Source organism: Falco rusticolus, chromosome 4, assembly GCF_015220075.1.
Source record: "Falco rusticolus isolate bFalRus1 chromosome 4, bFalRus1.pri, whole genome shotgun sequence".
NCBI classification, from domain to species: Eukaryota; Metazoa; Chordata; class Aves; order Falconiformes; family Falconidae; genus Falco; species Falco rusticolus.
The window spans coordinates 108,525,905-108,544,456 of NC_051190.1; the positions used below are offsets into that span (position 1 = coordinate 108,525,905).

The following is an 18,552-nucleotide window of genomic DNA, read 5'->3' on the forward strand; positions in this document are numbered from 1 at the left end:
AAATGCAGAGATGCTCTATCAGAACCTAAGAATGGCTCAGAAACTAAGGAACTAGCAAAATCCACGTACAATGGATACAATTAATACTGCTTTCGACATGAAAGGAATGATACAGGTACTAAAAGGTTTTACAGCTATGAAGGGGGAGGGGGGGTGTGGGAGGATGGAGGAACTGAAGAAAAAGGCATGGGTACTTTGGAAAGCCTCTGAACAGCAATGCTGTAAGAAGTGATCAACATGCCATATACCTCAAGAGAAAGAAAAATCAGGTTTTGGGTGATGTATACTGGGATAAGGACAGGGGAATCTTGTTAAGCAAATGGTAGAACGAGATTTCTGCTTTTCACCGTCAGCCCTCAGCCCCGTTTCTCAAACGGCACCGGCTGCCAGCTCACAGAAGGACCAGACGAGTGCCAGAGCCGTGCCGCGGCAGCAGTGAGAGCAGAGACAGCGAGCAGGCAGCAGCTTGGGACACCCCCTCTCTCCAGTGGCCACAAGCCGTTCAGCCTGTTCAAGCTGCCTCCTGGATCTTCACCTTGCAAGTCTGCTCTAAGTCAGGCTTAATAAACCCTCCCTCCATTTTCCTGCACATCTCTAGCCCTGGAGATTACCCCGGGCAGAGCGAAAACAGTGAGTAAGGGTGCAGGGCTTGCTGTGGCGGAGGGGACCTGCTCAAAGCAGGGCTGGTGCGCTCAGGAGGAACATATTCCCCAGGCAGATGCCTCAGGAAAGGGAGAGGTGAGAGCACATCAGCCCAGTCGGACAAAGCCCCCTGGGGTGCTCCCTCTGCTGCTTCTGGAATAGACCTCCCTAGCCATTAAGGGGGACAGATCTCAGTATAACCTCTTCCTTACTCAATTAGCATAGAGCCACTCACCTTCGAATCATATTAAACTATAAATAAACAACCTAAAACCAGGCCAGGACTTCGGCACACCTCCTGTACCTGTTCATGTCATGGGCAAACTGAAATCAAGTGTGACCAACCAAGAAGAGGTGCTTCTCGGAGAGGGGTACTTCCAGGCTCTTCAGCCTCTGCATCTTACTCATGCAGCTCTTGCAAGGTCTAAAAATAAATTTGCTTTCAGATAAAGCTCAATGTCATAGATTTCTAACACACGGAGGAAGGTTCAGAAAGACAGCACGGAAAAATATTATATCATCATAAAGAGAGCTCACGTTTGAAGTTTAAAGAAGAAAGTTCACAGAACACATGCTTCTTGCCCGGAACAGGTCAGATCAAGATGAATGGCTGGGTAATGTGACACCTTGTGAGTACACGTACCTTGACTTTACTATTAAATCCAAATAAACTGCATCATTTTGGTTTAAAGAAAGAACACCTGCTCACTATTTCATCTTTTCTGGAATTATTTTACCTTCTTCTATTACAACATGTAAAAATTACTAATCCTGCTCAGTTTTTCTTCCCTTTGAGCAGCAGAGTGTCAGTGATGTCTTATGATGCAAGCCAGTTACCCTTACATCTTCTGAATCTCCAAAAAGCTTGTCCATTAAAAACAATACCACAGCCAGGTGAGAGGGCTTTACTAAGCTTGTTTAGACCACATCAGTCCACACTTATTAAGGCCCTTCATTAACACTTACCGACTCCTCAGCTGGATCTATCAGAGTCAGCTGTGACAAAGACGTGCAATTTTCCAGGAGCGCTCCAGATTCCTCCAGGAATAAAGTTTGCCTAACTACGGCTCCAAATAACGTGCCTACTTGCACGAGTTGTCTTGCTAAACCATCACAACCCAAATTCCAAACCGCAGTAGCTCAAAACTCAGCCCCCACTTCCCAGAGTCCTTGGGTGCAAAGAGCAGCCGCAGGTGCTAGAGACCGCGGCACTACACCTGAAGGGACAGCTTCTGCTAGTTTAGAGCCTGATGAAAAGAAACAAAAAACAGCTTTGACTGCCTAGATGCTACACTTGGAATTATTCTTCCTGTCAAGAGTGATTATCTGCTCCCCATCTACAATGAGTAACACACGTGCTCACACGTTCACACATAGTTTTTACAGTTTGGGTATTTTTAACGGGTTTGTAACTCTAGGTAGTGTTGATACACATACTAGGAAATTTTGACAGGACTGATAAAACCTTTGAAATCTGATTTTTCAGTCACCCTGGAGGATACATTAAATCTTGCTGAAAGGAAGCTAGCTAAACGGGGAAGCTAAGAGAGCTAAACCTTCCCAGGCAGTATGGTAAACAGAGATACCACACTGGAGGCTGACAGCAAATATACGCCACACAGCAAAAAAATTATTTGAGAAAGTGGAAAAGGAAGCCAGCGTAGTTCAGCAGCAGGGTATGAGAGGTCATCAGAAACAAGAAAACATCCTTCTGAAAGCTGGAGTTGCGTATAAATGAAGGAAGTAGAAAGACTCACAAACTATTGCAGGTTAAATAAATATATTAAAAAAAAACCCAAACCAAAGCAAACTCAAACCACAATAAAGCAAGCCAAAAGACAGGCTGAGAAATTACTAGCAGAAGACACAAGAATTAACAACAACCCCTTTTCCATGCCCAAATGCAAAGCTTGCTAGTCTGGCCAATAGATGATCAAGGATTAAAGCAGCACTTAGGCAGAAAATAAATTGGGTATTTTGAGCTCTGCATATGAAGAACCCAGAGCCTGGAGAAACCACCATATCAAAACATTTCTTTATGAAGGACTGGTTGGATTATCCATTTCAAATGGAAGTTTTGGTGGAAGAGGCTACAGAACTAACATCTGAACGATAACAATTCGTACAGATCAGATGATGTTTATGAAAGTGTTCTTAAGGAATTCACAGATGAAACAGCAGTACGACTGTTTTTTAAAACTGCCTCAGTATCAGAGGACTGCAGAATGGCTAACATCATGGCAATTTTAAAAAGTACCCCGAGGGAAAACCACATTTCAAGTAGCCTGACATCTGCACTGACCAAATTGGTAGAAACTACTGAAAAGAACAACACTAGCAGACACGTGACAATGTTGTATCAGGCAAGTCAACACAGCCCTCGTAAAAGCTTGAAAATACTATGAATGAAAAACAAATATCAAGGAACAGACAATAAAATGAGAACACACTAATTTCAGTGCAATAAATACAAGATGCATCCATCCCTTGATGACTGTTTTTATTTCTGGTCTGTTTTTATAAGATTACATGAAAACTGGAAAAGAGTAATAGAAGACAATGTGGATGACCGAAGATATGTAGGTTACCCCATGCAAGGGTTGGCCAAGTACCCTGTGACTCTTCAGGCGGAAAAGAGTTGACTGCGGCACTACGACAAAGGGCTCTGTGCCACTTAAGATTTCACAGGTATAAAAAAATCAATTTTCACTGTTTCTTCCAATAAAAGAGATAGGATGTATGAAATGCAACTAGCTCATGACAAGTTCAAATCCAAGTAAAAAGGGTATCTTTTTGCACAACACATTCAAACTGTGGAGCTCTTAAACAAAGGATGTTCCAAGTTTACATGGGTCCACAGAACAACTAACCAAATCCATAAAATAAAATATAAAAAAATATATATCTATTAAACTTAAGAGTCCAGCTCTTTGTCTCAGGAAGTTCCCAAGACACAGATTTCAGGCTGCTAACAGAATATTTTAATATCTTAAACTCTCTCCTCAGCATTTTGTGGTGGTTGCAGCAGGAGGAAGACACAGGGCTGTAGCTGAGCCTGCAGCCACCACCGTACAGCTCTTCCCACACAAACACACTCTGGCCGCTGTTCTGGTCGCCGTGCTTCAGCCAGCTGCCCAGCATGGGCAAGTATCTTGTGCATTGACCGAGAACAGGGAAAATATAATGGCCACAAAGTCATCTTACAGGAACATCATTTGTCCCCCTTGATATTTTTGCAGCTCACCTACCTTCCGCTACATTTATTCTACTGCTTCCAAAGGCAGGGAAAGCGATGACCAGCATGAGCGAGGCGTTCTGTGAAAGCAATGCTAAGGATTGGAGGTAGTCTCATCATACTTGTACCATTGTAAGGCTGATTTTTATCCTCTTACTGTCTGAAGAAAATCACCCTTGGCAATATAAACCCAACAGTAACACTACAGATCCAGCCATTTAGTAGCACACCTGTTCTGATGCCCATTTGCACTGATGGGAACTTTCCACTGCTCTCCCAGGTTAACTAGTCCTAGAACTTCTTATAGAAAACTGACAGCCAGACTCTGGTGGTGCAACCCAGCTGAGTTTTCCCAAGGTTTGTTTCCCCAGGATCACAGATTATAAAGACTAGGCAGACGGGTGGAAGTCTTGCTGTTTTGGGAGGAGCAGCAGGAATGAGATGAAGACGGACCGGCCTAAAATTTGGCTTGCTTTCAAGTAATAACCTCACTATAAGCTCTTTTTTTTTTTTTTGCCAGTATTTCAGAGGTCTGGCCCAGGCCTGAAGGCGAGTTTCTCATTCTTTCTTAGAGCTCCCTCAAATGAGAGCTGGCATCTCCCATTACATGGGCTGCAGGCTCCAATAAATCACAGGATACAGTAAACTGAGCTGATAACCAAGTCTTACCCATAAGATTGTATTTCTTTAAGTTTGTCACAACCTGGCAGGTAATCAGAAAGAAAATGCCCTTGCTCATGTGCTTATGGGAGCCTTAGATACACAAAAAATCCTGAAGTCGTTCCTGCTTGACATCACACAGTCAGACTCAGTATCTGCAAGCAAGATAAACATATTCATGGTGGGGAAAAAAAAATAATCTGTTAAAATAAAATATGCAAATGCTTTCAGGCTTGCGTGCCGTTGATACTTTGGAAAGGTTTTGTGCGCCCACGATGTTTCTCCTTTCAAGGGTGGTTGGGGGCACGTCCAAATCGTTACCTCAGCAGCTGCTATTCCAAATGGTGCTCAACAGCCCCAGAAATGAACAGCACCAACTTCTTTAAGTACGTAGCAGTGAATAAATCTGTTCTGAAATGTATACTAGGGAACAGTCTGATCATCAAGGATGGGGAAAGTCTGTATCAGACTACGTAACTGTCAGAACATAAATCCAGGATAATACCGTTTGTATCACTGGCAGTACTCGCAGTTACTTAACTGGTTTAAGTCTACCTAACCCCAAGCCTAAGTGTAGCCAAGCTTTACATTAGGAGGCAGAGAGCACATATGAGAAAGCAAGGAAAACCAAAAATAAATCTATGCAAATTTTACTGGGACAATACATGTCCTAAATTGATTTTATAAAAAGAATGAAAAATGTGCACGACGAATTTGTGACATATTATTACATAAAAACAAAAATAAGGTAAACTACACCGGGGGAGAAAAAAAGTCCCATGTGTGTCCACGGGTCAAAGCTCCAACTGAGGTCCAGGGGGAGAATTTAATTCATTCTCTAACAACTTGAGAATGTTTCCTGAAAGATTTTCTATTTTTACTCCATGTGAATTTTAATTTCAGTCCCTGGTAGTAGCTGAGTGGTTTCATTTTTCTGCCCAATTTCTTCCCAGTTATGAAACAGGTGCTGTGCAGATTAGTTTAACATTTACCGAATGATGAAAAAAAAAATTTTTTTAAACACCTGCTATTGTTAAGCTCTTTATTACACAGTACAGTATACACAGTACTTTTGATTAACATACTTCTTACAAACCCTGGACAGTGATGGAGTTTCTTTCTGTAAAATACATCCCTTTCAGACAAATTTGTGTACACTTATGTTTTCTAGACACTCTGGATGCTTTCAATCAATACACTACTGCCAGGAGTCAGTATGCAGTTTTCTAAAGCTGCTTAAGAGGTGAAGCTGAAAGCCTTTTCCTGTAAAGTGAAAGTAAATTACACTACTCAATAACATTTATAATCATTTTATATTGAGTTTTTTCTTCTTTAATTTTTGAAAAGTCTGTTTTGATAAGCTTATTATGCATATTGATAAGACGGATCAATTATGTTTAAAAAATCAACCGGAATCAGACTTCGCCTCATTTTCACCATTTAGGCTACAGTACTTGCCAATAACTGTGAATAATATAAATTCTAAATTACACTCTTTGGTGAATATATTTATTACTGTCATATCTGAGCAAGAGGAAGCAATTGCAATACCAAGTGATGACACATACTCATCAAACCAAAAGAGATCAAAGGATCTGAAACAAACACAAGACAGAAAAGCTTTTCATGAGCCAAAGCCCTCTGCAGCAATTCTCTGAAGGCAACATGCCTCCTCCTCCGTAGTTAATAGAATTAAAGAAGAAACAGCTCGGGGGGGGGGGGGGGGGGGGCAAATTCCTGCTATTTTCTTAAACATACGCACAGATTCTGACACATGTAATTAATAATAGCGTGCAAATTCTTCACCATTTTGACTGCAGTTTACACCCACTATCCTCATGCTTCTAGCATTCCTCAAGTTACAAGATCTTTGGACCCCCCACTGTCATTTATTCTATATTTGTACAGCTACCAACCTCCCTGTGGCCTTTTCACGCAATCTCTATATAAATGTATGTCAGCACAAACGAACAACAGTAATTATAATATCCTGCTCAACAACATACAGCAAAATAGACCTCCAATCCTGCCAGTCCTGACGGCACCTCTTACGTGCATGATGTGAATGATTCTAACTAATAATGACCTCTTCCATTTAGCAAAGTTCTACCCTGAAATGAATCATCTTTATCTTCACGCTTTTTTAGTCTTTTATAGTTTAACCATCATGTGACCAGCTCCTGTGCTAAACAACACAAAACTAAATAAAAGAAGAAAAAAACCCTTGAATATGGCAGGTTTGGGTTTAAGTTTCTGATGTCAAGAATACGTATGTCTCTGAAAAAAGGGAGCAACAAGCTTTCAAGAATACATTGAGCATAAAGGAAGAAAAAAGCAGCTTAGTGTTACTCAACAAATTAGTATAATGCTATATTTCTACACCTTTCAAGTCAATGATCTACATTACTACAACTTAAAAGAATAGTGTTCAGGAATAGCTGTTCCCAAATAACTATTCCATAATATTTCCATGTCTGAACATTTTTTTTCCCATTATGGCTCTTAAGACCTTCTTTTGAAATAATCTTTATGTGCAAACAAGCCCATCTACAACTTGCACACATCTGCCAATTTTTTTTAGTTCTAGAAGAAATCACATATTACGTGTTGATTTCTTAAGTTGACAATGCTTAAAGCTTTACTGTTACATCAATCATTAAAAATAATACACTTTACTCTTTGGTTTTGCACTTAACTGTTCCTTTTTCCAGGTCTATTTTTAAAATCAATGGTATAAAGGCAACCTAATGGATCTGGGAGGAGAACTTCTTGGTTTCTCTTTCTTGGAGCTTACTGAATGAACTAATTTATCACTTCTGAAAGGAAATAAAACAACTGTTTAGAAACGTGCAATAGGACTACCCAGCAATGCTGCCCAACAAACAGCACGTCCAGAAAACCTCTTCATTTTATGTTCACGATATTTGCAGGAGAAATCATTCAAACCGCAATATGGAAAGTCACCACAGTGGTCACTCCAGGCACTGCATTGATGGAAATGCAGCTCTCAGAGCTCCATCAAAACCCACCCCCCCCTATCTTAGAAATCAGACTGTATCACGTGTTTAGCTAAAATGCTACCACAGGATAGGATTCTTCTTCACTTTGACAGTCAACTGTTGAATCAATCAGGGGGGAAAATGTTATTACCTTTTCATGGCCAGCGACTGATGCTTTCAGTATGCCCTAGAGCTCCCCTGTTTGTGCCCTTACAGAAAAGCCTGAACCAAACATTCAACATTCTGTGTCAGACCTAACGCTTCCCTCTCCCACATGCTTAGATGTACCCATCCACTTCCAAAATGACCAGAGGTTCTACACGACAAACCTATAAAATTCACTCCTCTTTTAAATAACACTGTCTGATACAGCAACCCACTTGGTAAAGAGAGTTCAGGATCTTGTACTCTCCTCTCTACACAATCTAAATAAAAACATCTCTTTTTCTTGTCTACATAATTTTGTAAATTCTCATCAGTCAGACATCTGCTTACTTCCATCCTCCAATTCGTCCGTTTTATTTCTCAATGGCTTAACGATTTATTGCTGGTTTGAGCATCTTAACAGAAGAGGAGAAAAAAGCACACCTGTCAATTACTATTTCCATAGCTTTCATTTGTCTCCCAGCCTCAAGTGCTCACTCAGGAGCACTGAAGTTTCATCCATGACAGCCCATTCTATTTAAGTCATTATTTACTGTTAGTCTCTAAACTTAAGCAAAATTTCCAATGTATACCAATGTTAGACGCACATGAGCATAAGGAAGCTTACAACTGAAATTTGTCTTCTCCATTTTTTAAGACATCAAAACGTTTGATATTCTTTCAGTAAGTTCATCAACACAAAACAATCATAACTACTAACTACAATCTAACTAATGCCTCAGATCGTAAAATGAAACGAATACAGAGCTATCACAGCATGATGCTAGAAGCTGTCCATCATCTTGGTTTGCCTGGCAGGAGATCAGAAGTTATGAAGAGTATGCGCTCCCAAGAAGCGGGTATTTACACAAATTTTGTATAATTTAAGTCTTGTACATAACCCTTGGAAATTCATCACCAGTGATTTGACGTGTTCTACATACACATGATGCAAATGCACTGAATATTAAATATGTTATGTACCAGTACTTGGAGGAGGGGAGGGGTTACTACGTAGCCTGTAATAATTTGCCCCATCATAACAGCAGATGCTGCTTTAATGGAAACTGCATAAAAACCCCTCAGATAAGCAACTACCCAGTCCTGTAGGCTGCTGATTTACTACCTCAATGCAATGAGAACAGAAGGTACCAAGCAGCTTGAAGGTTCAAGACTTAATACTTTGCGTTCATAAAGGGTTTTTCATTTAAAAAAGAAAATCTTCTACAAATAATTAATTCAGCCTTATGACACTTCTGTGCACTACACAAATCTGATTGCAACATGCCAGTTTTTTGCAAACCTCTAAATCTTGGAACTTAGAGGAACCTTATATGAAAAACTCTGCTCCAGCTCTTAAAAGTTCATTAATTGCTGGGCTTAATATTGGAATAAAAAAGAATTAAATGTGATCCAGCTGTAGTCGGATTATAAACCCAGCTGGGTCATATATTCATAAAGCAATGAAGAAAAAAGCTTTTCAATCAAAGGAAGAAAAATTATATACTGTTCTAACCAGCACGCTATTAATAAGATTTTCCTATCAGGTCTCCTTGCAACATAGGCGTGGGCTGTGGTTTCATTTTTAACCTGCAACACAGAATTTCAAACTCATCCCAAATTTTTCCTCTTTTAGGAGCTCTTGGCTGTAGAAAGCAGGACTTAGATGCCACAGCATGCTGACTCAGCTGTAACTCGCCCAGCTATATGCATAACAGCAGCACTGACAGGTCAGATCAGTAGATTATCTCCCACAGTGACTATCAGGGGATACTTAAGGAAGTTTAAAAGGATACAGCAGGCATATAGTGTATGTATTTCACCGGTTTCCCAGCCTACACACAGCTCAGGGACTTTCGACAGAGGTGATACCATTGTGTTTAACAGCAGTGGATGGATCTTCCTCCTCTTACCTAAACATGCGAACAGGCCATGCCAGCCACTAGCATCTCGAATTTTCCATGCCAAAAAAGCCCACGGTTTATGTATGCCTCTGTGCTAGGAAGTACCTGACCCTGAACCAGGATAGGATACGGTTCGCTATTAAGCTACACATGCTCACATACAATATAACTGCTTAAAAATGGGAGATAAAAGTGCTGGCACTGTCTGCGGGGCCACAGCTCTTATAATATGCAGAAATAGTGCAGTGCTACATGCACACAAAGGTAGGATTCAGCCACACACAAAACCCCATACAACTGCCTTTAACAGCAACCACACAGATGCCTTGGGAAAGCTGAAAATGGAGTATCTGTCTGGGTCTTACGATCCCCTCATTCTCCTCTTTCCTGTGGGGCACTCTCATCTAGTTTATTGAGGAATTAAGGTGGAATCAGTGCAGCTTTGTGCAGCAGAACAGTGTTACAACAGATATTCCGTGCCTTTTGACAGCAAACTTAATGCTGAAAGAGCTGTGGGACTTCTTTTGCTTTGGAACACGGCACAGGCCCTCTGGCGCTGGACGTTGCTGGAGCAGAACCACCACCTTCTCCCAGGAACTTCTGCCTGCCTTTGCAGTGGCCGTGCCCAGTACACCTGCACCTGACGCATGCTTGCCATTTTCCTCTCTTGCCATAATACAAGCCCAAATATTTCACCAATTGATCTCTCAAGGAAAGGCAAATTTTTAGCCATGAAACATCTGTTCAACAACTGAACCTCATTTACAAACTGAGGTCTCCATCTCTTCTAACATTCAGTTTTCTTCTTTGATGAAATAAAAAGCGTAACATCGCAAAGGCACCTCGTAACATGCCGGGTTTTGTAAAAGTTACAAGCAGTGTTTAAACAGCCAACAAGAAGGTGAGATGGAAGGAGAGGAATTGCTACGTGACAAGCTTGTAAGAAGAAATTGAGAAATGTGACTTGACATACACACTGCAGCACGTGACAAGTGATTTACTGATGATAAAAAAGGGCCCACCTAGTACCTTCTACGCTGTCATACTGGAGACACCTTGTCTCAGGGGAGCCGGACTGCCTGATGAAGATATCCTCAGAACAGATGTCTTATTTACTGAACTAATTCTTTCATGATGATCTTGATCAATAGCATCAGAAGCAGGGCGCACGCCACTTGCACATTCTTCTGAATCTTAAAAACCTTTTAACCTCTCCTTACCTGACCAAACACAGCAGCCTGTGCTGTCAAGTTTCAGCATATTCATCTGCAAACTTTAAAGCACATGAATGTTACAAGGACACTATTGCAACATCAGTTGCCTTCTTCCAGGATACACTCACCCTCCAGTCTTGGGATTTGGATTACTGCTGAGTAAAACAGGGTGATGAAACTATTATTGCTGAATTGTGCATGATTCATAGTTGGTAATAACCACCTCCAAATGTAAAATTTGAATGTACATTCTCATAATCAAAGGTTAGAAAAAGACAGCAAGAATGGGTTATTATTCATAGCAGTTAAAACTATACATTTACACTAGCTACTGTATATAATTCTTAGATGAACTGTGACTACACCTGTAAAGAATGCTATATATACAAAATTACAGATTTACAGCTTCTTCTATACATCCTGCTGCATTTCCCTTCAACAAAAGCTTTTTCATGCAATTTTAATGTGCCATTCCTTAACACAGTTCTCCAAATATTTAATCTCCTAAGTACCTCCTCCTTTTGTAGAAGAGAAGAGCAAGTGAGAACAGACTGGCTCCCCAGCATGGGAACACCTTCTGCCAGCACTCAATGTTGCAAGTGAAGCGAAACCAGCCACTGCTGCCCTTTAGCCAGGTATACCAAGCAGCTTAAAAACCCCCACATTGCTTTGTCTAAACCACCAGGTTTTAAGACTTACCTATGCACTGTAATAGCCAAATTATTACCATCTGAAACATGCAAACCATTATGGGCACAGGCATAGAAGAGGACTGTGTGCAGTACTCACTAATGTGACATATTCCTGCCTGCGATCACTCAGCATTTGGCATATCTAAGCCTCCTTATAACCATCAAACAGAAGGCAAGAATTCGTCAGTTGAACTGGTATCCAAAAAGGTCATCATCATGACAGCATGAAAGACTGCTCGTCTGATCCTCCACATATGTCTCTGAGACAAGCAGATCCGTAAAAAGAGTAAGACTTTTGCTTTACAGAGTACCCATATAAGCTAAATTGTGAAGCAGACATGCATTGTACCAGTTTCCAGGCTATTTTATTATCAGTAATCACAGCCTACACATTCAGTAACAAACTGTTGAACAAACCACTACATTAGAATGGGGTACTTTGGCATTTTTCCCTTTTGAATTTTTATTATTTTTAATAAGAACGGTGAGTTCTTATAATCATCAAATACAAAAGACTTCAGCTTTAATTCAGAGCAAGAACACCCTGGCCAGCAGAAGCCTGGCATGAGGAACAGAAATAAAAAGAACTCTTATTGCCCTTTTAAAAATCAAAAGTAGCACCTTATCAGCATAATGACAGCATTATTTAAATAGCTTTCATGTGCCATTTTCACAACACTATTTCTATTAAATCATTAAGAATAAACATCTATTTTCATTTACTAATCTTTTTCCCAATTAGAATCTCTCTGGATCTGTGTACAATAGTAATTTCATTTCTTCTCACTTGCTTGCATCTTAATTAAAATCAGCCTATGTTGACTTTCATTTTTACAATATATCTGCCTATTTCACATCATAGCACGTTCATGACCCCCAGAGAGTCATGAGCCTTTAATATTTTATTTTGACCTTGTTAAGTTCCTGGAACCATCAAAGATTTTTCTTCTTCCCTCAGTAAGCGCTTTTTATCCTTCTTGAAATTCAGTGTGTGTGAAAACACATAGTTGAGAACTACACTGCCCTTAAACAACCTATCTCTGTTCATTTATTTAAAACAACCAATTTGTTGCCTTTCAATTTATTACAAGAATTAGTTTATGAACCATAAACTTCATTATTAATTGAGGATCACTGCTTAAATGAGTCTTAAAGACCTCTCCCCCGAGCTTCAGAACAAAAAAGTGTTTCAAATTTTCTTTTAAAAAAAATCATCAATAACTGGTGATTTTACAAGAATTTATAGTGGTCGTTCTTCTACATAGGTATCCAAGTTTACAAAAACAGGGGGTTTGGGGGGAGAAGCAGTATCTTCTACTAGAGCAGCAGGCATAGCTGAAAAGCAAAAATACCCTGACAAGACACACAAGCCCTTCTCCAGCCCTGTAGCAGAATGCTTGCCTATGTGTTTCACCTCCATCACCTGGTCTAATAACAGGTATTACTTGAAATGTGCACACCCCGTGAAGAAGCATCAATTCAGACGGGAAGCAGAAAGGTGCAGGGCTATCCCTTCAGCCTAACGCCTGCAAATTTATCTTCGGACCTCACAGAAAACGCAAAACACTGAGTACGCTGGCACATGCATGTGTAAGTTTGCCTTGGGTCTTCATCCAAATGCTCCCAGTGCTACCACTCTCAAAGCTCAGACTCTGGCACAGGTTTTGGCACAGTTCGACTCCTGATGGTGGAGAAAGCCAGATTACATGCTATCGCTTAGCAGACTTGTGTTTGCATTTATGTTCAGCGTGGACCCTTACCTGATCGATAGCTCAAGCTATCTAAGCAATCAACCCGTTAAAGGGAGCCTGTCTGGCAGAAGACTTTTCAAGCAGAGCTCAAAGCCTTAAAGGCAGCTGGGATTTACAGCCACTGCAAACCAGCTTGGATGGCCCAACTCAGCAGAGCCTGACACGTCCGACGCCGAGGAATACTGCTGCATGGAGCCTAGCTGGGAAGGAGGCTGGATTTTTTGCTCAGCAGAGAAGCAGAGCAGGCACAGCCACAAAGGTCTCTTTGCTCAAGCTTGTATTTACGTTCCAGAAAGCAGAGCCTCAAGTTCACCAGTTGTATACAATCAGTAATTGGCTACTGGGTGGAAGAAACTGGTGGCTGCTGGTGACAGTGGGAGAGATTAATTGTTTGCCAGGAAAAAGCTGAAAAGTTACAACAACAACAAAATTTTAAGAAAAGGAAGATCAGAAGGAGTGAGAATAAGGGTCAATACAAAGATGAGGAGGCAAGGGAATATGTCTATTTTAAGGAGAAAGCATCATGAAGGAAAGCATAGAAATATGTATAGTCCTCTTTAGAGGATAGGAGAGAAAGAAAAGATGCTGCTTGTGGTTGAATCAGCACTTCATCTAGGGAGAACAGAATTCAGGGACTTGCAAGGAATACAGCTAATAGATCACCTGGGTATCTGTTATAGAAGAGATTACAGGGAAGTAAAGTGGCATTCCCAGTGGAAGTAATTATAATTTCAGCATTCCTTATGCTGTGCAGATTTACCCAAGGCCCAAAGAAGAATACCTAATTTACCTGCTTATCATACCCACCTTCCTCCCTTAGCAGGGTATACCTCTTTCTCCCCCAGCCACCTTGAAACACAACAGTTGGTTGTCAGAGCAAGTTCTTCCACCAAAAGCAGAGAGCGATATATGGAGGAATACAACACAAATACCCATGGCTCTCCTGTAGATTTTGTTGCCGGTGAGTGCTAGCCTAGTGAAAAAAAAAATAATCCTTCATAGGCTCCTCTCAGGTGGGGCCCATGACAAGTACCTAATATTATTGAACCTATAATTAGCAGCCTCACAGTGGCTGTTGAGACAAGTACACAGACACGAGCTCTGAAGAAGGGACAGGCTCCCTAGCTGTGAAAGGAAACGAGCAACAGGGTCCTACGTATGAACACTTGCTTTACCAAAGGTCTTTTCCAACCTAAACAATTCTATGATTAGTTGATAGCTGAAGTCATAGCTCTCCACGCATGTTAGCTCCCCATCTGTACAACAGCTACAGCCAACCACCCTGCCTTGTCACTGCACAGGTAGTGCTTATAAAGAACCGCTCCAGGACAGAACCAAATTCTGGTCTTTAATGAAGACACAAGTTCAAGACAATAAATCCCACTTCCACATTTGCAGAAACGTAAGTGGGCAAGCAGAATACCTATGCCACAAAATTCTTGGCCAGCTTCCTCACATTAAATATATTTGAAACGTTAAGGTTCTTTCTCACTGACATGAATTGGTGGGAATTGAAACAGTTACATCACCAACGGTCACTTGCAATAGCAGATTCTCAGGCTTCAGTGGTCACCATTCACCAGCAGACTTTTTCCCCTCCTTGTGACTACTTTGTTCCTACAGCACATCTGTGCTCACCTGTAAAGAGTAGAGATGGACACCATCGAAGGAAGGAGAACTACCTACCTGTATTTCAAGGCAGGTAAGAGAAGAAACCATCCCTTTAAAAAAGCAAATGAAAATTCCCATCTGCTGCTCAAACTCTAATTTCCACTAATATCACTCAGTCAATAAACCTTTTTACTCCTTGTAAGACAAATTCTAGCTAACCCTTGCCTTCCCATGCAGGCAACAGAAGCTAACCGAACTCTTGGTGTGAACAGAATGAACCCTGAGATGCTCTGCAGCACAACGTGTTCAGATGGGCCAGAATGTGGCTATCAACCAGTTCAACTTCTACTTAATGCATGTGCAGGTTACCTATTACTCCCAAAGTTCTTAAAACAAACAAATCACCTATAATTTCTCCAGTGTCATGTCCTAGTGCTCAAATCCAACCACATATTTGGATGTTACAGACACTAATTTAATGACAGAAGTGAGGCAGATCTGCTGCTGCTTCCTCAAAACAAAGGCAAACCCTAACAGTGGTTTCAAACTTTAATTATTTATATGGTCTCAAGATGAACTGTTTTATTTCTTCTCAGAATGTTTATATATGAGCATATCTTTTTTCAAAAACCTAAAAATAAAAGACATGTTTTGCTGAAGCTAAAACTTCATTTGCAAATACAGTAACTGTTCCTAGATTATTTCAAGATCTGAAAGGATTATGTGAGCAGTGCTTTAATTTGGCTTCCAAAGTTCCCTATGAGATGAACAAACACTACACTGCTCTTAAAGATTGGAAAAAGATGCAGCAACACATTACACAGCTTGATCAAGACCAAGCATCAGGTCAATGGTAGAGCCGAGTCCTGCAGCGTGGTATTCTGCTGTCAACCACAAACTTTGCTTCCTTTTTTCATTAGTAAAGTGTATTGTGATAATATAACTTTCCTTCTTCTGTGGAACAGAAGTAATTATGCTGTTTGGAAGTCTCCACATTGTAAGTTAAACAAACATATAAATTCTACCAAATTGAATTTAAAAGCAAGACTGTTTGGTTAGATTATGTAAACAATATGCTCTAAGGCTTGCTGAGTTCTGAGAACCAAAACCACAGACAGCCAAAATACAGCTGCACACAGTCTGATACGGTGTGTCTGCTAATATTGGAAACTTTATCATGCTGCAGCAAATTTAACTTCTGGTCATTACGTGCATAGAAGAAATACAGACTGAATGCACTGGAAAAAAAACAAAACCCACTCCAAGGTTGTAAGTTATAAAGCCAACGGCACACAGTTGTTTTATGAAGCACTAATATGTGTTAGTTGTACTACCGTGGCATCTAAAAGCCCCAAGCATGGGTCAAGGCTCAGCTGTGCTCAGCCTTGCAAAAATAGGAAACAAAAGATAAGCCATAAACTGCTGGAGGCTGTAACTAAGGGTTTCATACAAACCAGGGTACTGTCAAGTGCCAAAACGCCTGACTTACATACATCTGAAGCCCAAAGCCCAGCTCCTCAGCTAGATGCTGAGCTTGGTGCTAGATTCACCTGCTGAGCAGGAGGCCACCTGGAGTTAGCTTGGACCAAGGATGCGCCTGAACCCCCCCCTCTTCCCCGCAGTTCTAACTAACAAGCTATTGAGTTGGGCTGACTCCTCCTTGTTTTCATTCCGGTCTTGTGACTCTTGCATTGCAAACGTGAACACAAGGAAGAATCTCTCACACCTGCCTCTTTCAGGTGCCTCCTCGTTAAGGCAATCAGGGCTTGCAACGTTTGTGGGTTTTATTAAGAGGTGGATTAAGTATTTCTTTTTAGGACCCAGTTCCTTCTTTGGATCTGGCTCTCAGTGTCACATGCTGGAACAGTGACAGAGTAAGTTGTGTAAGTCACATACACCATCTTTAAAAAAATCATAGCTGCTCACTGCCTTTTACATGTATTTATATTTTTCTACAGTTGTATTGACAGTCAAAGGAGCTCGTCTGCTTTCCACAGCATATATTGCTACATTTAACAGGCACTCTTACAAATTCTCAATCTGGCACCTCAAATAAAACACTGAATCACAAGTCCCTGGAACCCCGAAGTTGTTCATCCTTCTGTTAACTCCTTCAGCCCACTAAACCGCCAGGATATTGCTCTCTGCCAATTTCTCATGATTTAAATACTAAAACACCTGCTCGGGAGCTGAGCAGCAGGCGGTGGTACTGTCACATCGCTGCTGTCGCTGCCAGGCTGCCTCGCTCCGGAACGCGCCGCAACTTTTCCGCCAGGCGCGGGGCCGGCGCCCCCCGCCCGGGCTCCTCACACCGCGCCGCGGCCCCCGCGGCGGTTTTCCACCGACAGCGTTTTTCTCTCCGGATCGGGAGCGTACTCGTTCCCTTACCGCAGAAGTCCTCGCAGCGCCCCGCGTACCGCCGCGCCCGCCGAGGAAGGGGCCCGCCGGGCAGCCCCGGCCGCGGGGCACCCCGCAGCGCGCCGCGCCCAGGGGCGGTGCGGGGCCGGCCCTGCCCCGCGGGGACCGCGGCAGGGTCGCCGGTCAGCAGGGCTCTCTGAGTACCCCCGGCCCCCCAAAGCCCGAGGCGGGGGCTCCCGGTAACGTGCCGGCCCGCGGGCGCGCCCTTCCCGCGCCGGGAGGGATGCGGCTGCCCCGGCCAGGGAGCCGGGCGCGGGGCTCCCCTCGCCCCCGTCCCACACAAAGGCGCGGTGGGGGTTCGAGGCGAGCCCCGTCGCGCCTCCCCCGTCCCGGCTCCCCGCCTCGGCGCCGCCGGAGGGACACCCGGCCCCGGGCAGGGGCACCGCCGCCCCCCGGGGGCTCGCCCGTGCGGGGCTGGGCGGCCGCGGCGGCGGCTGCCGGCGGGGCCGGGGGCGCTCGGGGCGGGCGGGACGGCGCGGCGCTCTGCGGACAGGTAGCTCCTTGCTAAAATGGAGGGAGGGAAGCAATGCGGCGCTCGCCGGAGAAACTTACCAGAGGAAATCGACGAGCCGGACAAACTGGAGTTACTGGATGCGGCCATGGTCCCTGCTGCGAGCCCCTTAGCTGCGAGCCCCGCGTCGGCCCCCGCTGCTGTCCGGCCGCCGCTGCCGCCAGCCCATCGCAAAGTGCCGGGGCCGCTCCGCGCCGAGCCGCCGCCGCAGCCCGCGCTCAGCTCCCCGCGCCGCCGGGAGCGGGTGGCGGCGGCGCCCCGCCGAGCTGCTGCTGGCTGCGCTGCGGGGCTGGGCGAAGCCGCTCGGCAGGTCAGGGAAAAGGCCCCGCGGCGCTTCCAGTGCCTCCCTCCGCCTGGGGAGCAGGGCTTTCCTTGTGACGGGGTCGGGAGAGCCGCCCTGGCAGCGCCTTCCCTCGCCGCCTCCTCCCTTCCCTTCCCGTCCCTTCCCTTCCCCGCCTCCTCGCGGGCAGCGCTGACAGCCCGCCGGGGAGACCCGCCGCCGCCGCCGCAGCTCCCGTCACGCACACAAAGGAAGCGGCGGCGCTGGGCCGGGCTGCCGGCCCCGGCTGAGCGGGCAGGGTGGGTCCCAGGCGGGCGAGCCCCGGCGGCGCGGCAGCCCCGCCGAGCGGCGGCCAAGCCCCTTTCCGGCCGCCGCCGCCTGGCACGGGGCTGGCGGCGAGCGCGGCTCCTGCCATGTGCCGGCGCCCGTCCCGCCGGGCCCGCCGGGGCGGCAGCGCCTGTTGAGCGCCGGGGCCCGGCGCCCCCCTCGGC

The 18,552-nt window shown here is 43.9% G+C and overlaps 1 protein-coding gene across 2 annotated transcripts in view; it reads right to left on the bottom strand.

The window, feature by feature from the left end:
* The window catches only part of CHN2 (chimerin 2), a 163,333-nt gene extending 144,985 nt beyond the window's left edge, over window positions 1-18,348 (bottom strand). Inside the window, exon 1 of one of the 2 annotated variants that reach the window (XM_037384163.1) lies at window positions 17,823-18,348. In XM_037384163.1, coding sequence (XP_037240060.1) covers window positions 17,823-17,871 — 49 coding nt within the window. In that variant the 5' untranslated portion in view covers window positions 17,872-18,348. The remainder of the gene's footprint in view (window positions 1-17,822) is intronic. The other variant, XM_037384164.1, reaches the window with a different exon arrangement.
* Between the last annotated feature and the right edge of the window lie 204 nt (window positions 18,349-18,552).